Source organism: Podarcis liolepis (genome assembly GCF_965112155.1).
Source record: "Podarcis liolepis genome assembly, chromosome: 10".
NCBI lineage: Eukaryota > Metazoa > Chordata > Lepidosauria > Squamata > Lacertidae > Podarcis > Podarcis liolepis.
The window spans coordinates 7,075,704-7,097,248 of NC_139562.1; the positions used below are offsets into that span (position 1 = coordinate 7,075,704).

A 21,545-nucleotide genomic window follows, 5' to 3' on the forward strand; every position below is an offset into this window, starting at 1 on the left:
TCTGTGGCGTGCAATCTTCTCCAGCAAAAACTCCCCCCTCACCACCAAAAGAGTAGCGCTGTGAACTTGCAAGTAAGATACAGGTACATGTGTACATGTGTATACATGAGTCAATTGGGATAACAAGTGCTTCCTCATCCCTTCCTTCTGCTTCAGATGGCTGAGAACAAAAGCAACATGCCGAACTCCTTGTCTCTTATTCTGCCTTTGCAAGCATCCTTTGAAGCAGGCTAGTGAGCCAGAGATAGTGATTTCTATCAGGCCACATGCACCCGGGGCCAAGCAATGCAAGGTGCAGGAGATTCAAACAGAATCATGGCAAATTGGCACTGTGCGTGGATGTGAGCTGCATAATGGAATTGGAGGGGGGTGTTTAAGTATCCTATCCTGTGGCCCTCACCCAAGTAGCAGCTTTTAGGGAAAGAGAGAAACATTGGGAGATAAAATCACAGAGCCCCTGTCTTGTATGTAATTGGCTCGCAATAAGCTTTTATGGCTGAGCAGAGATGTGAACGTGGATGTCCACATCCAGACCCCCAGTGCGCAGAGGCGGGCTTAATAACTGTGATCGCGGGGCCATGTTTTGCCTTCCTCCCGTCTCTTGCTGCTTTCATCTATCCAACTGAGCCGGGGGTGGAGGAGGAGGCAGTAATAAACACAATTCAGGCCGCTTATTGCCCAGCCGTAATCATCAAATTTGTTTTTCATCAGCGGCAATTTATGAGGATGTTCATTGCATCAGTGTTCACAGTTCACTCTGTTAGGCGTAGGAGCAAGTGGCAATCAAGGGGGAAGATTGGCTTGTTAGGGTTTTGGATGCGCGAGCATTTGCAATTTCCTCTGCTGAGCTGTGCAGCAAAATACCTTTGGCAAATCATCAGCCGCTCTATTAGAAAGTCGCCCTTGCTTGTTCTTGGATGAACCTGAAATTGGGCTTTCTAATAGCCAAAGCTGCTTCTCACTACGTCTGGCTGGTACACCGTCATCACAGACTAGGTCTCTCAGCAAATATTTCTAGATTGTGTAGAATAGGAAGGCAGCAGAGAGAGTCCTCCTGATTATAACCCATGCACCAGTTTGTAAGAGGCTACATCTGCCTACTGCATAATTTCCTTTTTCCTGGAGGCTTGCCTCTTTCCGATGTTTGGAAGGCCTTTATGTTTGGGATGCGGCTCAAAGAACAAATTAAGCTCAAAGCAGGATGTATACATGTGTTAATATTTAATAGCAAAACCCATATAGAATATGTGCAAGTGCCGCCTATTAATTTGTCTCAGATCATACACAAAAGGATCTTTTCAGTTCACATCATCCTCCCTCTCCCCAGCCCAAGTACTTTTATTCTTCATGGTGTGATCCAGTGCCAACAGCATCTTGAGGGAGAAATTCTCATGGAACTAGGGTTGTGTGCATACCAAGGACTGGAGGAAAAAGCACCTTGTGTCTTCCTTCATTTCACTGGCCTCTGCTTCTGGCACCCTATGCAGACCTGGGCAGTAGTCCTCCTTGACTGCATTTGCTTACGCTGAGTTAACAGGAATGGAAGGATGCAGGTGGGGGTAGGGTCACTTGAAGGGATGGAGGTGCTTAACCCCTCCTCCTGCACCTGCTGGTTCCTTTCCACCTACCACAGATATTCCCCCCTGGACAGTTTCCCCCAAAATAACTAACTTCAGGTTTTCCAGCTGGAGATAAACTTCTTTTAAAAATGGTACTTGAAGGTGAGAATCATCCATCCATCTTGCCAATCCTGTATCTCAAGCATCTGCTCATCCCATTAGCATTAGAAGGGAAATATTGAGTTGGAAACTATGCATTTCCCTTGTAAGAGCTAATTTCATTGTGTTTGGCCAAATCCTATTCTGCGTTATTCTCCTGTGGATTAAGAACTCAAATGCTTTTTTATGGGTTTCTTCCACATGCTACTAGCAGGCAGGGTCGAGGGAAATGTTGAAGTTTGGAGCGAGCTGGTGAAAGCTGTTCTTAAGTTTCACCACTAAGACACCAACAGCCCACAGCCATTTTGAACAGGCACGGCAATATCTTCCAGGGGACCTCCTGGGTTCCTGTGACCTTAATTAAGTGTATCTCCTCTTCGTGCCTGAAATGTTGCTGTTCATAGGATGGTGGGGAAAGTCTGACCTCCTCAGGGAATTCAAAGCCTGACTTGCAACCTCCTTAAAAATCACTGCACGGAAGTTGCTGAATAAGCCTTGGAGAGTACCAGTGCATCCAAGCAAACCACTGTACAGTAATTAAGGGCTCCAAAATTATCCTTTAATTTTCCAGTCGAACCAAGAGGAAAGCAACGTAAGCAGCAAGGGAAAAGAACCGGCTCAGAGAGGGCAACTTCTACTTCAAGCTGTAGGCAAAGGGAGTGCGCAATCTTGTGCGAAGAGGAGAGAACAGAGCCTGTCCTGCAGTGAAGGGCAAAGCCCACAGTGTCAGCGTTGTATCGCCCTCCCCTCTGACCTGACTCCCTTTCGATAAAGGTTATAGAGAAGCAGACAATATTTCTAGGCTTTCCAAGATGAAGGGAAGGGAGGCGTCTATGGAGCTGGCTGACCTAAGTCAACGGCCAGAATGTAACATTGGCCCACCGTTGGAAAACACACAAAACCATAGCTTAAGGAAACCCATGGTTTAATATGAATGAGCAGCATTTGGGTGCAAGCTGTTCAAAAGTCTTTGCTCCTGTGGCTGTCGCACCGGGGGGGGGGGATAGAAACCAAAGGCTGGCTGTGGTTTACGTGTAAAGTAGCATTTGTGGTTTGTTTCCCTTAAGCAAACCATGAGTGGTAAGTCTAGGGAGAGAATGGCTTCCATTTGTGGTTTGTTTGGTGAGAAGCATACTACAAGTGCTGGTTCACACAAAAAGCAAAGCAAGACACGGGTTTCTTTCCTCTCTGGTGCAACAACAGAAGGAACCGGGGGGACGGATGGATGGACAAAAGTGGACTTCTGAGCAGTGTGGAGCAGCATGCTGTTCATTCACAGCAAACCACAGTTTATGTTTAACTATGGTTTCATGTGATCTGCAAACCTCGTCATTATTAAGAACAGATCTGAGCTAGCTGTGGCAGCGATGTGCTAAACTTTTACAGAAAGGTTACTTGGCAACTTTCAGACATCATCTTTGACCTGGTTGTGCCTGAAGGACAGCAAACTGATATTCTTGCAATGACAGCTTGGAGTCTGCCCTGCTGACCACATACTGGTCCTATAGCCACCTCTGCCAAGAAAGGTAGCAGACCCCTCCCCTTGCAGAACTAGCTACCTATGGGCTGCGTGGATCAAGTGTGTTTTGTATGAGCAAACACAACCTCTCAGGCTTGCTGTAATGTAAGAAGTGTCCTTGAGTTGCAGCCACTGAAGAAAGTTGTAACAATCCAACTTCCGCTTTTGAACTGGAGAGAAAAACCTTGAAAGAAACCAATGATCCCCTATTAGATAGCTAATGAGCTTTGCGGATTTAGAGCCAGCATCTTCAGGGAGACCCAGTGATATTGGTTACGGAAGGCAAATGGCCTTCTCTCTTCATCAAGTGGTAACGTACCACAGAGTAAGCATGTAAGCATTTACTGAGCTGGTCGACTGCTGAGTGGCGCAGAGAATATTTCCACAACCAACTAGAATACCGGGGGGAAAGGAGTGACAAACTTTTCCTCACTGCTTGGCTAGATGATACAGGCAACAGGCTGTATACCATGGTAAACGGTATAAATCCAAAGCAGTGGAGCCATGTGGCATCTGGTTCTCTCTCTCCCCTTCCCATACAAACCAGTTAAATGCTATTCAAGATGGTGGACAAGCTTCATCTGCAGCTTACCTGGGAAAAGGAGAATCTTGGAAATAAGGGCAGCTGTGTATCATGATAGTACTGGCACAATCAAAACCACTTGATAGGAAGGGGGCAGGAATCTCAGCTACATCCGTCCCTCTCATTTTGACAGCTAGAACTGAATTTTAGTTAAAAATTACTTATCAGTCTTTCTCAATGCTGTAGATCCAACTAGATCAAGTGAACAACAGGTACACCTCCTTTTTCTACCCCCCTCCCTCACGCCAGCTAAATCCATCAAAGCTCTAAAGTGACAGGCACACCAGTCATTTGCATTCCATTTCATCATGGTGACATTTCTTGATCTCATCTTGCCACATAACTGGCCTCTAACCCACACCCACCCAAAAAACCCCATGGATAATATGTTCATGAAAAGGGCGTAAGACCCAAATATCAAACAGACACCCCGCTTTAACAATGCAGCGCCAAAAACAATGCAATTCCCGTTGGCTGCAAGCAAGCATGAAGCTTCTCTGGCTAGCCGCCCTCCCACAATGGCATAAATTAAACAGTGGTGATTTTCTTGTCCTTGGTGGCTTGCTTGATAGCTGCCTGCTCACAGATTATCTCTTTCAGGCGCTGCAGCCTCATGTTCTGGGTGGTTTGGTCCCCAACGCCGGTTTGGCTGCGGTGCAATAAGCTCAGGGCATAGATGTACTCCAGCTCAGTGTATTTCACCCCTTGATCCACCACCAGATTCAGCAACTCGTCTGCGGTGTTGTACAGCATCTCGTAGTATTGCCTGCAATGCAAAGAAGAAAGTTCCACGTTCACTTCAGCTGTGCTGTCAGCTGACCAAACAGGAATCGCGCTGACAGTTAGAAAAGAAAGGGGGAAATGGAGACTATAGATTAAAATAAGAAAGAAAATTAAAACGAGTTCTGTGTAGGAGGTTAGGGTTCAAAGTGGTTCTGGGACTAGAATGGAGGAAAGTCATTTTCAAGAACTATTATCTGCCTCCAGAGGAAGAGCTGTCCTAGTGGAAGGGCTGTAGCCCAATGGTGGCAGGTCTACTTTGCATGCACAAGGTCCCTGGTTCATTCCCTGGCATTTCCAGGTAGGACTGGGAATGTCCTCCATCTGAAACTCAGGGCAGCTGCTGCCAGTCAGTGTAGGCAACACTGCGCTAGGGGGACAGGTGCTTAGGCTATGCCTACCTTCTCCCACTCAGCCAGTGCAACCCAGCCTATTAGAAATGAGGAGGCCATGATCTGACACTGTATTGAGTAGACAGAGGGCTCATCCATGCTTCCACTTGTTCCATGCCTAGAAAGAAAGGTTTGGGTGGTTTTCTGCTTGTCCCATGTTTTCTAGGAACGGGTCCCAGTTCTTTTCTGCTCGCCCCTCCACTTTCTCTGGGAGAACCCGCTCTTCCGTGCTGAATCGCAGCAAACGGAAATCTGCAGAAAACCCAATTGACGTTTGCTCTGATTCAGCGGCAAAAAATTGGGTTCTCCCAGGGGAAAGTCGCGGGACAAGTAGAAGACTGGATGAGTCCACAAACTCCATCCACAGGAGGCCAAATGCCTGAAGTTGCAAAAGGACATTCTGACCAGAATCCAGAACTCACTGCTTCCAGGAGTTACTTGCCACTCCTTAGAGATCAGATTATTTTCTAATTAAAATAAACAATTAATATAAAGGCAGTGGTGCGGGGGCTGGGGAGAGAGAAACCTGCATTTTTAATTGGCTGCAATTAAAACCACTGCCTTGTTTGGCCTGGTGTTGCCTTTGGCCAGCCGGCCTACGCATGTGGAATTACTCACTCGATTAGCCGCTCCGCTCAAGGTTTGCCTCCCCTGTCTTTGAAAAGTATTAATAAATATTGATCAGGCGTGCTTCCTGTTTGCCTTTGCCAAAGCAATTCTGATAGGCCTGCTCTCCTGATGTTATCAAATAATGAAATATGAAAGAGAGAGAGAGGGAGAAGAATTCGCCTCTTGATTAGCCTTTGTTCCCTTTTCATAGTTTTTGCTTCCAGCCATCAGAAATGTTTTGTTTGATTTTTTTAGGAGAGGCTAGAGAGAGGCATTCTGCCTGGCAGCACAATTTTTAAATCATCAGGAAGACACACACACACACACACACACACACACACACACACACACTGCTTTTCTGGTCTGGGTGCTTCATTCTCAGCTTCTGGGGAGCCAACAACCTCCTCCAAACAGGAAAATCACATGGTGCACATGGGAAAGAGAAAGTGACCCTCTTTGAATTCTGTGGTTTTACTTTCCAGGACATAATAGCAATCATTTGTTCCCTAGCAGGCATAGGCGCCGACTCCATGGGGCTTCAGGGGGCTCGAGCCCCCTCAAAAAAATTTTTGGGGGGGCTCAGCCCCCCCAATAATCTCGGGCGGGCGCCCTTCCAGCAGAGCGCCGCCGCCGTCCCCCGCCTCCTCCTCACCTGCTCCTTCGCCAGCCAGCCAGCCGCGCGCCCTAATCGGAGGCACTGCCGGAAATCCCGCGAGAACAGGGGAATCCCGACTGGCCACACCTCCCAGCCAGCCAATCGGCTGGCTGGGGGGGCGTGGCTTGCCCTATTTAGGGCCGGAGCCACTTTATTTGCATATTTATGAGCTTATTTATTATTCATGAGCTTTCCCGGGCCCCCCCAATATTTTTTCTAAGTCCGCGTCCCTGCTAGCAGGTCTTAAAATTAGGCAAATACAACCCCAGGTGAACAACAACACATGACATATTACATCGTGTCATGATTTATTTAAGCCGATGGAGAAATCAAGTGTGAAAAACTAAGTACATCCTTACTGCTCCCGTAGGAATTAAGAGGCTAAGTAGCAGACAGGGGCTGCTAATCAAATGCCCTTGCTTAATTGATCATCAGCAAATGTGCCCACCTCTATAAAAGCCGAAGTTTTAGCAGTTTGCTGGTCTGGAGCATTCAGGTGTTTTAACACAATGCAAAGAAGGAAAGACGACACAATGCTCTTAGAGAAGCAAGTGCTGCCTCCCAAGAAACAGGATTTTCTAAGGTAATCTCCAACCAATTTTAAGTCCATCATTCTACACTGAGAAAGCTTATTCAAAAGTGGAAAACATTCAAGACAGTTGCCAATCTTCTCAGGAGGGGACGTCCCAGTGAATTCACCCCAAGGTCAGACCGTGCAATGCTCAGAGAAATTGCAAAAAACCCAAAAGTTACATCTCAGGCTCTACAGGCCTCAGTTAACATGTTAAATGTTAAAGTTTGTGACAGCACAATTAGAAAAAGACCAAACAAGTGTGGTTTGTTTGGAAGGGTTTCCAGGAGAAAGCCTCGTCTCTCTAAAAAGAACATGGCAGCATAGCTTTGGTTTGCAAAGTCACATCTGAACAAACCACTTCTAGAACAATGTAGCAGCAAGAATACTCATTGCAAAGTATTGGAAGACACAAGATCTACCCACCCTGGAAGAATGGCAGATGAAGGTGATGGACTATATGGAACTGGCAGAAATGACTGGCAGAATCCGAGACCAGGGAGAAGAGTCGGTGGAAGAAGGTTGGAAGAAATTTAAAGACTATATACAGAAATATTGTAAAATTAATGAATGTTAGAATGATGTGGGATAGAAACTAAATGGTCTTTAGCTGTAATGCTATAAGAGAATACGAGAAAATGGTTATTAATAGGTAAAAACTTAATGTTATAATATTTTAAAATTAAAGATTAAGATGATTGAAGAGGGAAGGGATTGGCTGAATTAAAAATTTGAATTGGAATACAGAAATGGGAGGCGTGAGGAGGTCTGGGAAATAAGCAAATGAAAATATGTGATGGAAATATTGAATTGTTTTTAACTATTTTTATTTTGTATCTTTCTTTTTTTGTAATTTTTTGAAAATCTTAATACATATTTATAAAAAAATAAAATAAAAACAGCAGCAGCCAAGGTCTAGCTGACTGCCATCTGAGTTTACATCATTTAGGTCCCCCAAAAGGAGAATGGCATTGACTGTGGCCAATCATTTGGGGTCAGAGAGCCAATGACGACGCTGATGCAGCTTGTGGAGGGGGGTGGGAAGGAAGCATTGGACAATATTAGAGGGTAGTGACTGCCATGCTCTTGTGCGGTTGGTGGCCTCCAAATAACCGAGAAGTATTGTAAACACAGGGATGCGGGTGGCGCTGTTGGTTAAACCACAGAGCCTAGGACTTGCCAATCAGAAGGTCGGCGGTTCGAATCCCCACGACGGGATGAGCTCCCGTTGCTCGGTCCCAGCTCCTGCCAACCTAGCAGTTCGAAAGCACATCAAAATGCAAGTAGATAAATAGGTACCGCTCTGGCAGGAAGGTAAACGGTGTTACCGTGTGCTGCTCTGGTTCGCCAGAAGCGGCTTAGTCATGCTGGCCACATGACCCAGAAGCTGTACCCCGACTCCCTCGGCCAATTAAGCGAGATGAGCGCCGCAACCCCAGAGTCGGTCATGACTGGACCTAATGGTCAGGGGTCCCTTTACTTTTACCTTTACCCTTATTGTAAACACATAGTGCTTCTCCAGGTCTGAAATCAGCCCTGCTTAAAAGGATCAGGAGGGAGACAATGAGAAAAGCCTTTGCTTCAGACCTTGTAGAACCATTGACAGCCAGAGAAAAGTCTGGGCTAGATGGACCAATGCCAGGACTCGGTGGAAGACAATCTGTTTATATGCAATAAGGGCGTGATCGACAAGCAACTGCCATTCCAATTCCTACACAGAACCTCTACTACTGTTGTTTATTTATCTGGAACCATCAATATGCATAGAAAGAAAGAAGGAGAGCAAGAGGGAAAGAAATTCTGCCCCAAAGAAATTCTTCATTCTAAGGGGGTGCATGGGGTGGGGAGGGTGGGAGACAAAAAGGGGATATAAGCAGAGAGGAGGCTGGAATGGGAAAGGCAAAGGCAGCAAGCTACTTTCCGCAGACGGATTCAGGAACGTTTGAGGAGCTGCCTCCTTCAAATTAAATGCAAAGCCCCCCTGCCCCCCCCAGCCACCATCTTGAGAAGAAATCAAATCTTATCCAGATCAGGATTCAATCAGGAATTTCCCCTGACTACCCCTTGAAACATTTTGTTTTGTTTTGTTTTGTTTATGCAGGCTAGCCAGGGTTAGAGGTGAAAATTAGCATTTAAATGGAGAAAAGTATTGATGGCACTCATGGGAGATTGTTTCATCTTGGCTGCCTTTCCACTGAGATTATTATTATTTTTAAATATCTAGGGACTTTCCTCCAAGGCAGGCAGTTCAAGATAGGATTGCTTCTCCCCACAGAGCTTTCCCGGGGGGGAAAAAAAGGCTTTTAAGAATTGCACCAATATTTTATTTTGTTAAGGTGTGCTTCTGGTTCAAGACTCCATTTGTATGTTCTGAATGGGAAGGAAGTTGAGGGGTCAGTTGCTGCAGAGTCCAGACTTGTCTCTGATCTCGTCTCCAGTGACAGGGCAGGAAAAAGGCAACAGGATCAGAGAGCTGGATTCTGTTCTTGAGACCCTTGGCTACTTAATGACTGATAGCAATGGGCTGGACTGACCTTTAATTAGGCCCACAGCCAGAAATTGCACAGTGAAGAGGCCCAAAGCACAGGAATCATTGAAGAAGCTCACAAACATAACAGAACCTGAGCAGTAAAATTAATTGAAAACAAACAACTAACTTAATAAAAAAATGCAGCATCATAAACAAACTCCACAGATCAGACAGCACTAACAGCCCAACTGAACGAAACAGTTTTAGCGGTCCTGAAGACTACCGAGAAGCGGCTAAAGCAAGCTCCCAAGGAGGGATGGGATAGAAATAAATTTACTCAGCGTGCATTTAGAGGTGAACCTACCAAATTCACACTTTCAAAACAATACACAAACCACAAAGCTGCCATTCTTCAAAATTCACACTTCTCTGGGTTCTGCAGATGAGTAATGCGTACAGAGATGAATACAGTGGTACCTCGGGTTACATATGCTTCAGGTTACAGATGCTTCAGGTTACAGACTCTGCTAACCCAGAAATATTACCTCGGGTTAAGAACTTTGCTTCAGGATGAGAACAGAAATTGTGTGGTGGCAGCGGGAGGCCCCATTAGCTAAAGTGGTGCTTCAGGTTAAGAACAGTTTCAGGTTAAGAACGGACCTTCGGAACGAATTAAGTACTTAACCCAAGGTACCACTGTACATTGTGGTAAAGTGTGGCTGTCATGGACCGGTTGGATGCAGAGGAATGGCCTCCCCAGAAGAACTTCAGAGGTGGGTAGGAAGAATCATGCTGGAGCAGCTGGTCCTTCAGATCTACTGGATCCAAAATGGACCTGACTTTGAAGGCGATAACCAGAACTTTGAATGGGGTTTGGCAGCCCACCAGGAGACAATGCAGGTTAAAAAGCAATGGAGTCGCATGCCGCAAATAACCGGCCCTCATCAATCGTTCTGAGCCAGCCATAGTTTCCAAACAGGCACTCAATGCCATTCCTGCAAAGACAAAGCCCATTTAACATGCAGGAAATGCCTGGCCAGGGGATATCACATGACTAAGTGGCCAGATATGAGGGGATAGGGATGCGGGTGGCGCTGTGGGTTAAACCACTGAGCCTAGGGCTTGCCGATCAGAAGGTCGGTGGTTCGAATCCCCTTAGTGGGGTGAGCTCCCGTTGCTCGATCCCTGCTCCTGCTAACCTAGCAGTTCGAAAGCACATCAAAGTGCAAGTAGATAAATAGGTACCACTCCAGCAGGAATGTAAACGGTGTTTCCGTGCGCTGCTCTGGTTTGCCAGAAGCGGCTTAGTCATGCTGGCCACATGACCTGGAAGCTGTATGCCAGCTCCCTCAGCCAATACAGTGGTACCTCGGGTTACATACGCTTGAGGTTACATATGCTTCAGGTTACAGACTCCGTTAACCCAGAAATATTACCTCGGGTTAAGAACTTTGCTTCAGGATGAGAACAGAAATCATGCGGTGGCAGCGCGGCAGCAGCAGGAGTCCCCAATAGCTTAAATGGTGCTTCAGGTTAAGAACAGTTTCAGGTTAAGAACGGACCTCTGGAACGAATTAAGTACTTAACCCAAGGTACCACTGTAAAGCGAGATGAGCGCCGCAACCCCAGAGTCATCCACGACTGGACCTAACAGTCAGGGGTCCCTTTACCTTTACTTTATGATGGGATAAGCAACCTGGGGAGATCCAGTGAGTCAGCAAATAGTCATGTCACACCGCAGCAGTCATACTGTGTGTACACTCTTCACCTAGGGAATTTATTTCTCCCCTACCCCAAACTAGACACTGCAGATTAATTATGGAAGAGTATGAAAGTCAGGTTGTACACCTTCAAACTTGCTGCATGTTGCTTCCAAAAGCTTTCTCTGACTCAGGGTCCTCGTAGCCTCCCACAAAGTGCTGTGGCAAAGCAGGAGGGAAAAATCCCCTCCTTTGCCAAGTGGAACTTTATAGGGCATTAAAGAAACACCCTCCACACTTATCTAAATCTTTAATTAGTTCTATAATATACTGATGATATCAGGCCTAATTAAATTTATACAGATAAAGGGCAATGAAATTCTAACCAAGTGAGCTGGAAAGTACATATTAAACAGTAAATTTAATGGTTCAGGCCGATAAGTGCAATTTCCTACACAAAAACTAAATTGAATTTAGTGTGTTGTATTCAAATTGATTTTGCATGTGCAAATTATTCGGGAGGAGGGGCAGGGAGGGAGGAGAGAGAGAGCTGGGATCTTGTTCATATATCAGTAAAACTGCTAATCCAGTCTATTTAAACATCACTTATTAATGCTTGCCATTGCACGTAAGTCAGACAGATTTGCATTTTTACTGCACAAAGGACAAAAATTATCTGAACTGGATGCCACTTTATAAAGAATATTAAGCGACTTCCCTCCTTGCAAATAAGGGGGAGAGGTGGGAATGAAATGCCTCCCTGAAGAAGAGGAAGGAGACAGTCAGCACTTTGGTGGAAAAGGCAGCGACAAGAGTGCGCCAGTCAGCACAAAATAAAATACAATTTTAGCTGCCCGCTGGGAAGAACAAATGCAGCAGAGAGCAGCCTGGCGTGCGTAACGCGAACTGTGTGGGAAGTGGACCCAGATGCTGAAACAAAGGGGCTATTGTGATTTATCATGTATACGGCGCTTGTAATCACCGGCTGCTTTATTATATATAGTGCCTTTGCCTTCAGAAGAAACCATGATCCCATTTCACAGACAGGGAACTGAGGCTGAAAGATAGCTTGGTGGCAGATGAAGCTGATTTGTACGAAGACCGTATGGCTCAGCATAGCCTTCTTTGGCTGGAAGGGACTCTCCCAAGGTCTCAGGTAAACCAGGGTTGAACATCTTGCCCAGATGTAGGCAGAACATGGTATCAGGTCTTGGACAGGAGAGATGGGATCAGGCTCAATATAAGAGAGCAGGCAGAAGGAGGGGAAATGGGAGGGCAAGGAAGAAGGGCATAGAGAGAGGCTTCAGGGAAAGGTTCAAATAGAGGCTGAAGGTCACTTAGGACCAGAGACCCCCAAACCAGGTGCAGGAAGATGAAGATGAGGATGAGGAACAGGGAAATTGTTCTGGGCAGACATAGCCAACCAACCAGCCAACTGTCTTCTTGGGAATGATATATTTGGGTGGGGGGAAAGCTGAGGGGTGTAAAGGCCTGGAGAGCCAAATGAACCCCAGCTGTGCCCCATTCCAAAGCAGCAGGACAGGACCATAGCTGTCAACTTTTCCCTTTTCTTGCAAGGAATCCTATTCGGAATAAGGGAATTTCCCTTAAAAAGGGGGGAAACGTTGACAGCTATGGACAGGACAGAAGAGAAGATTCTGATGGCCAAAGGCAGAAGAAAACATTTTGGCACCTGGGTTGGAAAATCCAAATGGCCCCACTAATTAACATGGGTAAAATCTGGGAATACTCTCTAGGGCCATGCAAGCTCCACTGAAACGAACCAACCTTGGTCCAAGGCAGCTCTGGTTACTTTTAATGACCCCAGTGCAATCCCAATGGGCTTGTAGGTCCCAAACATCTGGAAGGTATCAGCACTTGGTGTTCCTAGGGGGATGAGAGTCTGCTGCGTCCACAATTCCCCATAAGGCCTCATACTTTGCATCCTTAAACATGAATTCCATCCACTTCAGACTCTTTTGCTACTGGCTGGTGCCCTTTATTTGCAGTGGTGATGCAATTTTATATGGAGTCTATTGTATGCAAGGCATGGAGCTTAGTAGTGTCAGGTGTTAACACAGCTACGCACAGCAGATTGCACTGAAGTTCTATATCCTTAATAGAGTAGATCTCTGGTCAGTTTTTTCTTTTCTTTTCAAGAAAACAACTGCAAACTACCTCTGCAGATTGCAATAATACATTAGGAGAAAACTGCAGAAGGAGAGAGGTTTTTGGAACATATTGCTGCTCTCCTTCAGTCTTTTATATCTATTTTCAAGAAAGAAAGAAAGAAAGAAAGAAAGAAAGAAAGAAAGAGGAAGGAAGGAAGGAAGGAAGGAAGGAAGGAAGGAAGGAAGGAAGGAAGGAAGGAAGGAAGGAGAGAAGGATCATTCAGAGCAGTGTCTTCAATCTTGGGTCCCCAGATGTCATTGAACTACAATGCCTATCACCCCCAGTCAGCTTACTCAATGATCACAGTTCATGGAAGTTGTAGTCCAACAACATCTGGGGACCCAAGGTCGAAGGACATTGATTTAGAGAGGGTCAGGGAGTCATCTTTTCCTCAGATGCAAGCCACAAGATCGCCCACCTTCTTCTGATCCTTCCTGGAAGAGGCCTCATATTGGCAGAAATCCATCTAAGACAGTGATGTCCAAACGTTTTTCAAAGAGGGCCAGATTCGATGAAGTGAAGGGCCGTGAGGGCCAACCACAGTTGTTAACCATTTTTTAGGATTGAAGTTGTTGAGGTGTTTTTTTATGATTTCACCCCAGGAAATAAACTGTCACAAAGGGCCAGATTAAGCCCCCGAAATGGACTTTGGATATGCCTGATCTTAAGAGGTATACAAAAGGGAGCCATTATGGGTGGCTGATGAGGATGTGTGTTACCTGAGGGAGAACAACAGACCCCAGTTCACATGAGGAGTGTTTTTGGAGGCATGCAACGTGTGCCTGTAATCTTGGCCCCAAGAACAGTTCACCAGCTAATCCAGTTCTCCACAAACGGGGCTGAAGGAAGAATAGAAAGGAAAGAGCAAAACCAGCTAACTGGATTGTGGACTGGGCTTTATTTGACAAATACAGGCTTATCCACAATTTACTCAAAAAGTAATTAGATTTAAGCTAATACAGTCACAGTGTGTCTGTCAGGTAGACAGATGAATATCAGGATCTAGCTTAGCTTATCGGTTCTGCCAAGTAATGTTCAGTTGCATAGCGCAATATATTTTGCATTCAACTTCCCCCGTCCCTGCACCTCCCCTCCCATGCCAAAAATGAAAATCTGCGCTCTTAAATCTCTGCTAGCGGCAAATGTTTATTCTTGGCCGCACAGAGCTGGTTGATGGTGTGGTGGATTGGACTGCTGCATTACACACACACACACGCACACACACTGCTGAAATCCCACATCTGATGTGTGAAGTTCAGGGCTTCCCATCAGGCAGCTCACAGATGCCACTCTGAACCGTTCTTAGACAGCCTCCATCTGCCAGATATGCTAATCCAACGGCAAAAATCAATAATCTCCCTCTTTAGTGCCATGCTCTCTGCTTTTCTGGCACAGTGTTTCAAAGGTGCGGCAAAAGAACAGAGCAGGAGAACTGCCTTCTTACAAAGCCATCTGAGCTGTGGGATGGGGCCCATTGAGTGCTATGATTTGCTTGGTGGGGTCGTTTTCTCTTACTCCAAAGATGAGCTCTGAAGGTGGCTTCCCTCCCTGTTTACTTCTTATTGCACCTTTCCATGTTTAGATGCCCAAGGCAGCTAACAAGAAAACCGTAAAATATACAGAACACGGCACAATAGCTTATCGAAAACTACAACGATGAACACCACAGATAAAGACCAGCAGCCAGCTCTGAGCTAAAGATAAATAAATATGCAGCAGTGCAACGGCATAGAAAAAACATCGGTGCAATCAATCAAAGTCCCCTGGAAACAGAAAGGTCTTAGCCCGTAGATGGAAGGCCATTAGAGGGCTGAACCTAATGCAACCGAGGTGGGGTCCACCTTTGAGATTAAAATAGGGAGTGGGGAGCAGGATGGGCATCAAAATAGAAGAGGCTGGAGAGAAAGCCATAGACTCTAGGCTGGAACATAGAAATGAGCATGGCGTTTTGCAAGCCCTGATGGATCCGACAGCTACATCTTTACCTGCACGACACCCAGATCTTATATGACGTCAGGGCATAGCTGTCAACTTACAGATTTGAAAATAAGGGACCAGCAGCCTCAAAAATAAGGGATCAGCAGCCAAAATAAGGGATCAACAATTACTTTGATAAAATACATATTTTGTTGCGTGCAAATGGCTTTAGATACCTATTAGGTCCATAAATTACCATATAGCATATATTCAACACAAAAAAGCAGCAACAACTTGTTGTTGACAAAGGACAGCTGGACATAGAATGGGCCCATTACCTTCAGTAGCTTAATTTAAGGGACATCATCAATAAGGGACAGCAGCGGGACATGGCGCTGGGATAAGGGACTGTCCCGCCAAATAAGGGACGCTTGACAGCTATGCGTCAGGGGTAGGACAGGGGTGTTGTGGCTCAGCCTGGCCAAAGTGCTCCACAGGCCACACGGGGAGGCCTGATTGGGCCCACGGTAAGGTTACCAGATTTTTTTTCAATGAACCCGGGGGCACTTTTCCACTTCCATGGATTTTGTATGGGCACTGATTTGTAAATACGGGGAATGTCCCTGGGAAACAGGGACATCTGGTAACCTTAGCCCATGGGCCGGAGGTGCCCAACCACTGCTATAGAGGGCTCTCTTGGGAAACAGAGGAAGGTGGAATGCAGAAAACACGTAAGGGGTGAAGCAAAACCTCACCTGGCTGGAGAACTGCCTCATTGTGTGGAAGTGTCCCGCACCTCACACTTACAATCTGAATCTGAAGAGGAGGAAGCCTCCACAAAAAGTGTACAGTACTCAGCTGGTCAATTTTAGCCATTCCCAAGTGATGCCTTTGTGCTCCAGAGAACTGTAAGCATTGGGGCAGGGGGCGGGCGCAGCATCCCCCGACCAAGGTCAAGTGACTCTGGATAGAAGAGAAGTGTTGTTGCTGGCTTATCTTGTTCTCTGAATAGCTTCAAAAGCCTCTCCTGACAGCTGAAAAGTTCACTGCACCAGCTTAATTTAATTAAGAGGGAGAGATGGACAATGGGATATGCAAAACGTGGGATTAAGTGGTCCCACTGAGGTGTACACTGAAACAGAATGATACTACCTTCTGCGAAATATCTGTTACTGTCTACGGAGAGGCAAGCATGAAGCAGCATAGCCTCCTATGGTGAGGTGAAAAACACCTTGGTGGCAGAATGGCTCCCCATCTTCTTTAGACGGGCTTCCTGGTACAAAGAAGTAGCCCAGAAGAAAGAGTTCCTCCCATTCAGAGGTCAGAACAAAGTGACAGACTTCTCCTTTCAAGTTGACAATTCAATATTTACCCGCCTTTCTTTTTAGGCTGTGGGAAAAGATGGGAGGGAAGCAGAATTTGCAAGCAGAAGGTGCTTCTTCTCACCCTGCTTCTATCTTGGACTCAGCTACACTGGCAAAGAAAAAGTGCTTTATATGTGTTGTTTATGCATTCTAACACTGTGACACCAGGTGGCGCTGTGAAGTTCTGTTTTTGCCAACCCAATTTCAAACAAAGTTTGAAATACAGTGGTACCTCGGGTTAAGTACTTAATTCGTTCCAGAGGTCCGTTCTTAACCTGAAACTGTTCTTAACCTGAAGCACCACTTTAGCTAATGGGGCCTCCTGCTGCCGCCGCGCCACCGGAGCACGATTTCTGTTCTCATCCTGAAGCAAAGTTCTTAACTTGAAGCACAATTTCTGGGTTAGTGAAGTCTGTAACCTGAAGCCCATGTAACCTGAAGCGTATGTCACCCGAGGTGCCACTGTACACTTAACTGATGTGCCTAGATCCAGCCCTTGTCTCACCCTACACTCCTCCCCTCTTCACCCTCCTGTCTCTTTCTGACACCTCCGCCTGCCGGACAAGGACAGCATCTCCATGTGCAAGAGGGAAGCAACTCCCTTTGTCCCCAGGCATCTCTCTGTGTTGGTAATAGTTCAAGGAGGGCTGATACACACATGGCCTTAAGCCCACCTCTGTGGGATGGAGAGCATTGCAGCACATGCCCAGATGGTGCTTTGTTTGAGGGGGCAACCAGAGTGTGATCCTTGCCAAGGTCCCAGCTTGTTCTCTGCCTTGCTGCTGCCCCCGGATACTTGTCTTGTTGCCCAGCCTGCTCCTCCTGCCTGATGGTCCTCCAACCTGTCAGCACTGCTGACTGATCTGCCTACAATACCTGGTCTGTTATTCCAACACTGGATTTGCTGCACCCCTTTGGGTCCAATGCTGCATTTGGGGCGATACCCAGAGAGGGTAAGGTAAAAGGTAAAGGACCCCTGGACGGTTAAGTTCAGTCAAAGGCGACGATGGGGTGCGGCACTCATCTTGCTTTTCAGGACGAGGGAGCTGGCCATTGCCCACAAACAGCTTTCTGGGTCATGTGGCAAGCATGACTAAACCGCTTCTGGCGCACAGAGGACTGTGATGACTGCCAGAGCGCACGTAAATGCCATTTACCTTCCAGCTGCAGCGGTACCTATTTATCCACTTGCACTGGCATGTTTTCAAACTGCTAGGTTGGCAGGAGCTGGGACAGAGCAATGGGAGCTCATCCTGCTGCATGGATTCGAACTGCTGACCTTCTGATCAGCAAACCCAAGAGGCTCAGGGATTTGGACCACAGTGCCACCTGCGTCCCACTCAGAGAGGAGAAAGGAACCAAGGGGCCAGGTTCTTTGAGTGGTGAGACCAAGCCCCTTGCCTATTCTGGGGTTGGTTGCAGGGGACGAGTTTTGATTTGGCCCAGAGACTGCCAACTTCTGGTGCCTGTATTCCTACTCTGCCAGCACAGCCCCTAGCAGAGGAGGAAGAGGAGGCTGAAAGTACTGGATTCAGCTCCTATATGAAATTTCTTGTCTCTGAGAATGTGAAAACAGGTTTCCTGTAGACTGAAAAGGTCATCAAACAGTCAACGCTCCCCTTCAATTTCAAAAATTGCCAGGTGAGAAAAGGTCCTCCCCGCCCTTAAATTTTCACCCATCAATGTACCCCTGACAATGGTATTTTTAGCTGAAGAAAATGGAATTGCACCTCTTCATTAAGAGCAACCAAATAGCATCCACATTCAGGCAGTGAAAATCATTACCAAGGCCACGTACACCTTTATATTTAAAAGGTTAGAGCAAAAGGATTAAAAGTGCCCCCAGGAAACGTTCAAATGGCGGATCTACATAAAATCTTTGCTGCAAAAGGGGAAACCACCTAGAAGAGAAAGGCAGTGGTGTGCAGAGGGCAGGCAGGCTGGAGTATTAAATGCCCAACTTACTGCTAGGTGCTCTACACTTTTGAACAGGCTGCTTAAAAGAAGACGAATGTTGATTATTTTAGAAAGTTTGTGCAGCTCATTTATTTGTTTGACACACGTATATCCTGGAGAAGCTAGGGGATTGAGGTTGCCTCCACAAGCAGGTCACCTGAAGGAGCTCTGAGCTACAAAATCAGGATGGTCCTAGCTCAAAAAAACGCTTGGCCAGGACCACCCTTACTCCACTGCACTTGCTGTTTTGGGATAATAAGGATGAAATGGCGAGAGACTGGTGACTCCGCTGATTGTTGTTGTTGTTCAAAAAACAAACAATTCAATAACAGCTGCAGGGAATGCCCCCCGCCCTGACCCAATGCAATCGGGAGTGGGACACTGTTGGGAATAGTAGTGAACCCTTTCTTTCTGTGAAAATGCTTGCGAAGCATGGACAACTTATAAACACCATCTCCAACTCCTTGAAAGATTCCATCATTGGTGTCTCTGAAAATTTTTACACATCACTTGAGAATTCTGCTCTGTATTGAATTCTGCTCTGTATTGTATTCTGCTCTGGTCAGACCTCACCTGGAGTACTGTGTCCAGTTCTGGGCACCACAGTTCAAGAAGGACACTGACAAACTGGAACGTGTCCAGAGGTGGGCAACCAAAATGGTCAAAGGCCTGGAAACGATGCCTTATGAGGAACGGCTAAGGGAGCTGGGCATGTTTAGCCTGGAGAAGAGGAGGTTAAGGGGTGATATGATAGCCATGTTCAAATATATAAAAGGATGTCACATAGAGGAGGGAGAAAGGTTGTTTTCTGCTGCTCCAGAGAAGCGGACACGGAGCAATGGATCCAAACTACAAGAAAGAAGATTCCACCTAAACATTAGGAAGAACTTCCTGACAGTAAGAGCTGTTCGACAGTGGAATTTGCTGCCAAGGAGTCTCCTTCTTTGGAGGTCTTTAAGCAGAGGCTTGACCACCATATGTCAGGAGTGCTCTGATGGTATTTCCTGCTTGGCAGGGGGTTGGACTCGATGGCCCTTGTGGTCTCTTCCAACTCTATGATTCTATGAGAAGACAGGCGGACTAATGCCAGTGTACTGGAAGAAGCAAAGATCACCAGTGTTGAAGCAATGATTCTTCAACATTAACTTGGTTGGACTGGTCATGTTGTGCGGATGCCTGATGATCGTCTTCCAAAGCAACTACTCTATTCCGAACTTAAAAATGGAAAGTGTAATGCTGGTGGTCAACAAAAGAGGTTTAAAGACTCTCTCAAGGCAATTTTTAAAAAATGTAGTATAAACGCTGACAACTGGGAAACACTGGCCTGCAAGCGCTCCAACTGGAGAACAGCCTTTATTTACCAAAGGTATCATGGACTTTGAAAATGTTCAAACACACTTGGCAAACCTTCACCGTGATCACCTCCTGCCTGAAAACCTATATCCCCACTGTGGAAGGATGTGTGGATCCAGAAATGGCCTCAACAGTCACTTACAGACTGATTGTTAAGACTGTGTTCATGGAAGACAATCATACTTGGCTATGTAAAGGTAAAGGTACCCCTGCCCATACGGGCCAGTCTTGACAGACTCTAGGGTTGTGCGCTCATCTCACTCTAGAGGCCGGGAGCCAGCGCTGTCCGCAGACACTTCCGGGTCACGTGGCCAGCGTGACAAGCTGCATCTGGCGAGACAGCGCAGCACACGGAACGCCGTTTACCTTCCCGCTGGTAAGCGGTCCCTATTTATCTACTTGCACCCGGGGGTGCTTTCGAACTGCTAGGTTGGCAGGCGCTGGGACCGAACGACGGGAGCGCACCCTGCCGCGGGGATTCGAACCACCAACCATGCGATCGGCAAGTCCTAGGCGCTGAGGTTTTACCCACAGCGCCACCCACACCCCACTACTTGGCTATGAATGAACACCAAAAAAGGAGGAGGAGGAGGAGAAGAAGGAGAAGGAGAAGAAGAAGAAGAGGAGAAGGAGAAGGAGAAGAAGAGGAGAAGGAGAAGGAGAAGGAGAAGGAGAAGGAGAAGGAGAAGGAGAAGGAGAAGGAGAAGAAGAAGAGTGAACCCTTCCTTTCTGTGAAAATCCCCATCCCCATTTCCCCAGATAGGTTGGGTTGTTTGATTTAAATCAGGAAAACAGTACAGGGTGGGCAGACCCTGTGGGGCTACCATCCCCAGTCCACTTCAAAGGGTGCTGCTTTCAGTGCATTCTGTTGTTGTTGGGATCAGTCTGTCTCGAAAGACAAGGGAGTGTGCCTCTGGGGGTGAAGTCCAAACCACTGTGTTAGCAGCACCTAAGTGATCTCTAGGGGGCACTCTATGGGGAGTGTGTCTGGAGATCCTGGGCTGCCCAGATGACAAGACCCCACCATTGGCCTCACTGATGAGGTCCAAAGGAAAGAAGAGCAAGACGTTTGGCACCGGCTTGGCTGCAGAAGTTGTCGGAAAGAGGCGTACAGGGGATTTTAGGGACTCCACTCCAGATTTCTAGGAGAAGGAAAACAGTGGACTGCTGCTGAACCCCGTGGTATTGGAAAATTAATTCCCCACCGATGGTAAGCCCACCTCCCGGAATGTGGATGAGTTTTGTCACCTCTCTGAAAATAAGCAAAAACAAGGACTGTGTTTTTTATGTGGGTGGCGGAAGGGAGGTATTTTTGGTGCATGCATGTCATTTTCCTTCCCTCTGAAAAAAATTGCCAAAATTAACATTTCAGCATTTTTTGTCTCAGCCCTGGTGTGCACTGCTGCAAGAGTGGAAGTTTTGCCTCTTTATAAGCAGACACAATATTTCTGTTCCACGACGGTCGGGGTGGTGGAGTGGCAGAAGTGGCTGTGCAGGGTTTTCATTCAATAAGACGAAAGGGGGGAATCCCCTTGTGGAGTGCGCCTATTGGCGGATGCCTGTAATGTCACAAACCTACCTCCCCTTACCACCCCCTAGAGCAGCTTTAGTAACTCTTAAAAAAAAATGTTTGCAGGGCTTCTTTTTTCTTCCTCTCAAGATGGAAAGATGAACAGATAAATGTACATATGGCACTTTATTATTTTCTTTAAAAAGACTGACGCTGGGATATATGTCTAGCATGCAAACTGTGAAGCTGAGAAGAATCTGAGCTCACACCACGGGC

At 46.6% G+C, this 21,545-nt stretch overlaps 1 protein-coding gene across 1 annotated transcript in view; it reads right to left on the reverse strand.

The window, feature by feature from the left end:
• Nucleotides 1–1,204: 1,204 nt before the first annotated feature.
• The window catches only part of EXOC4 (exocyst complex component 4), a 369,665-nt gene continuing 349,324 nt past the window's right edge, over nt 1,205–21,545 (reverse strand). Inside the window, exon 18 of the mRNA XM_083461060.1 lies at nt 1,205–4,586. Within this exon, the coding sequence (XP_083317186.1) occupies nt 4,349–4,586 (238 nt within the window). The 3' untranslated portion in view covers nt 1,205–4,348. The remainder of the gene's footprint in view (nt 4,587–21,545) is intronic.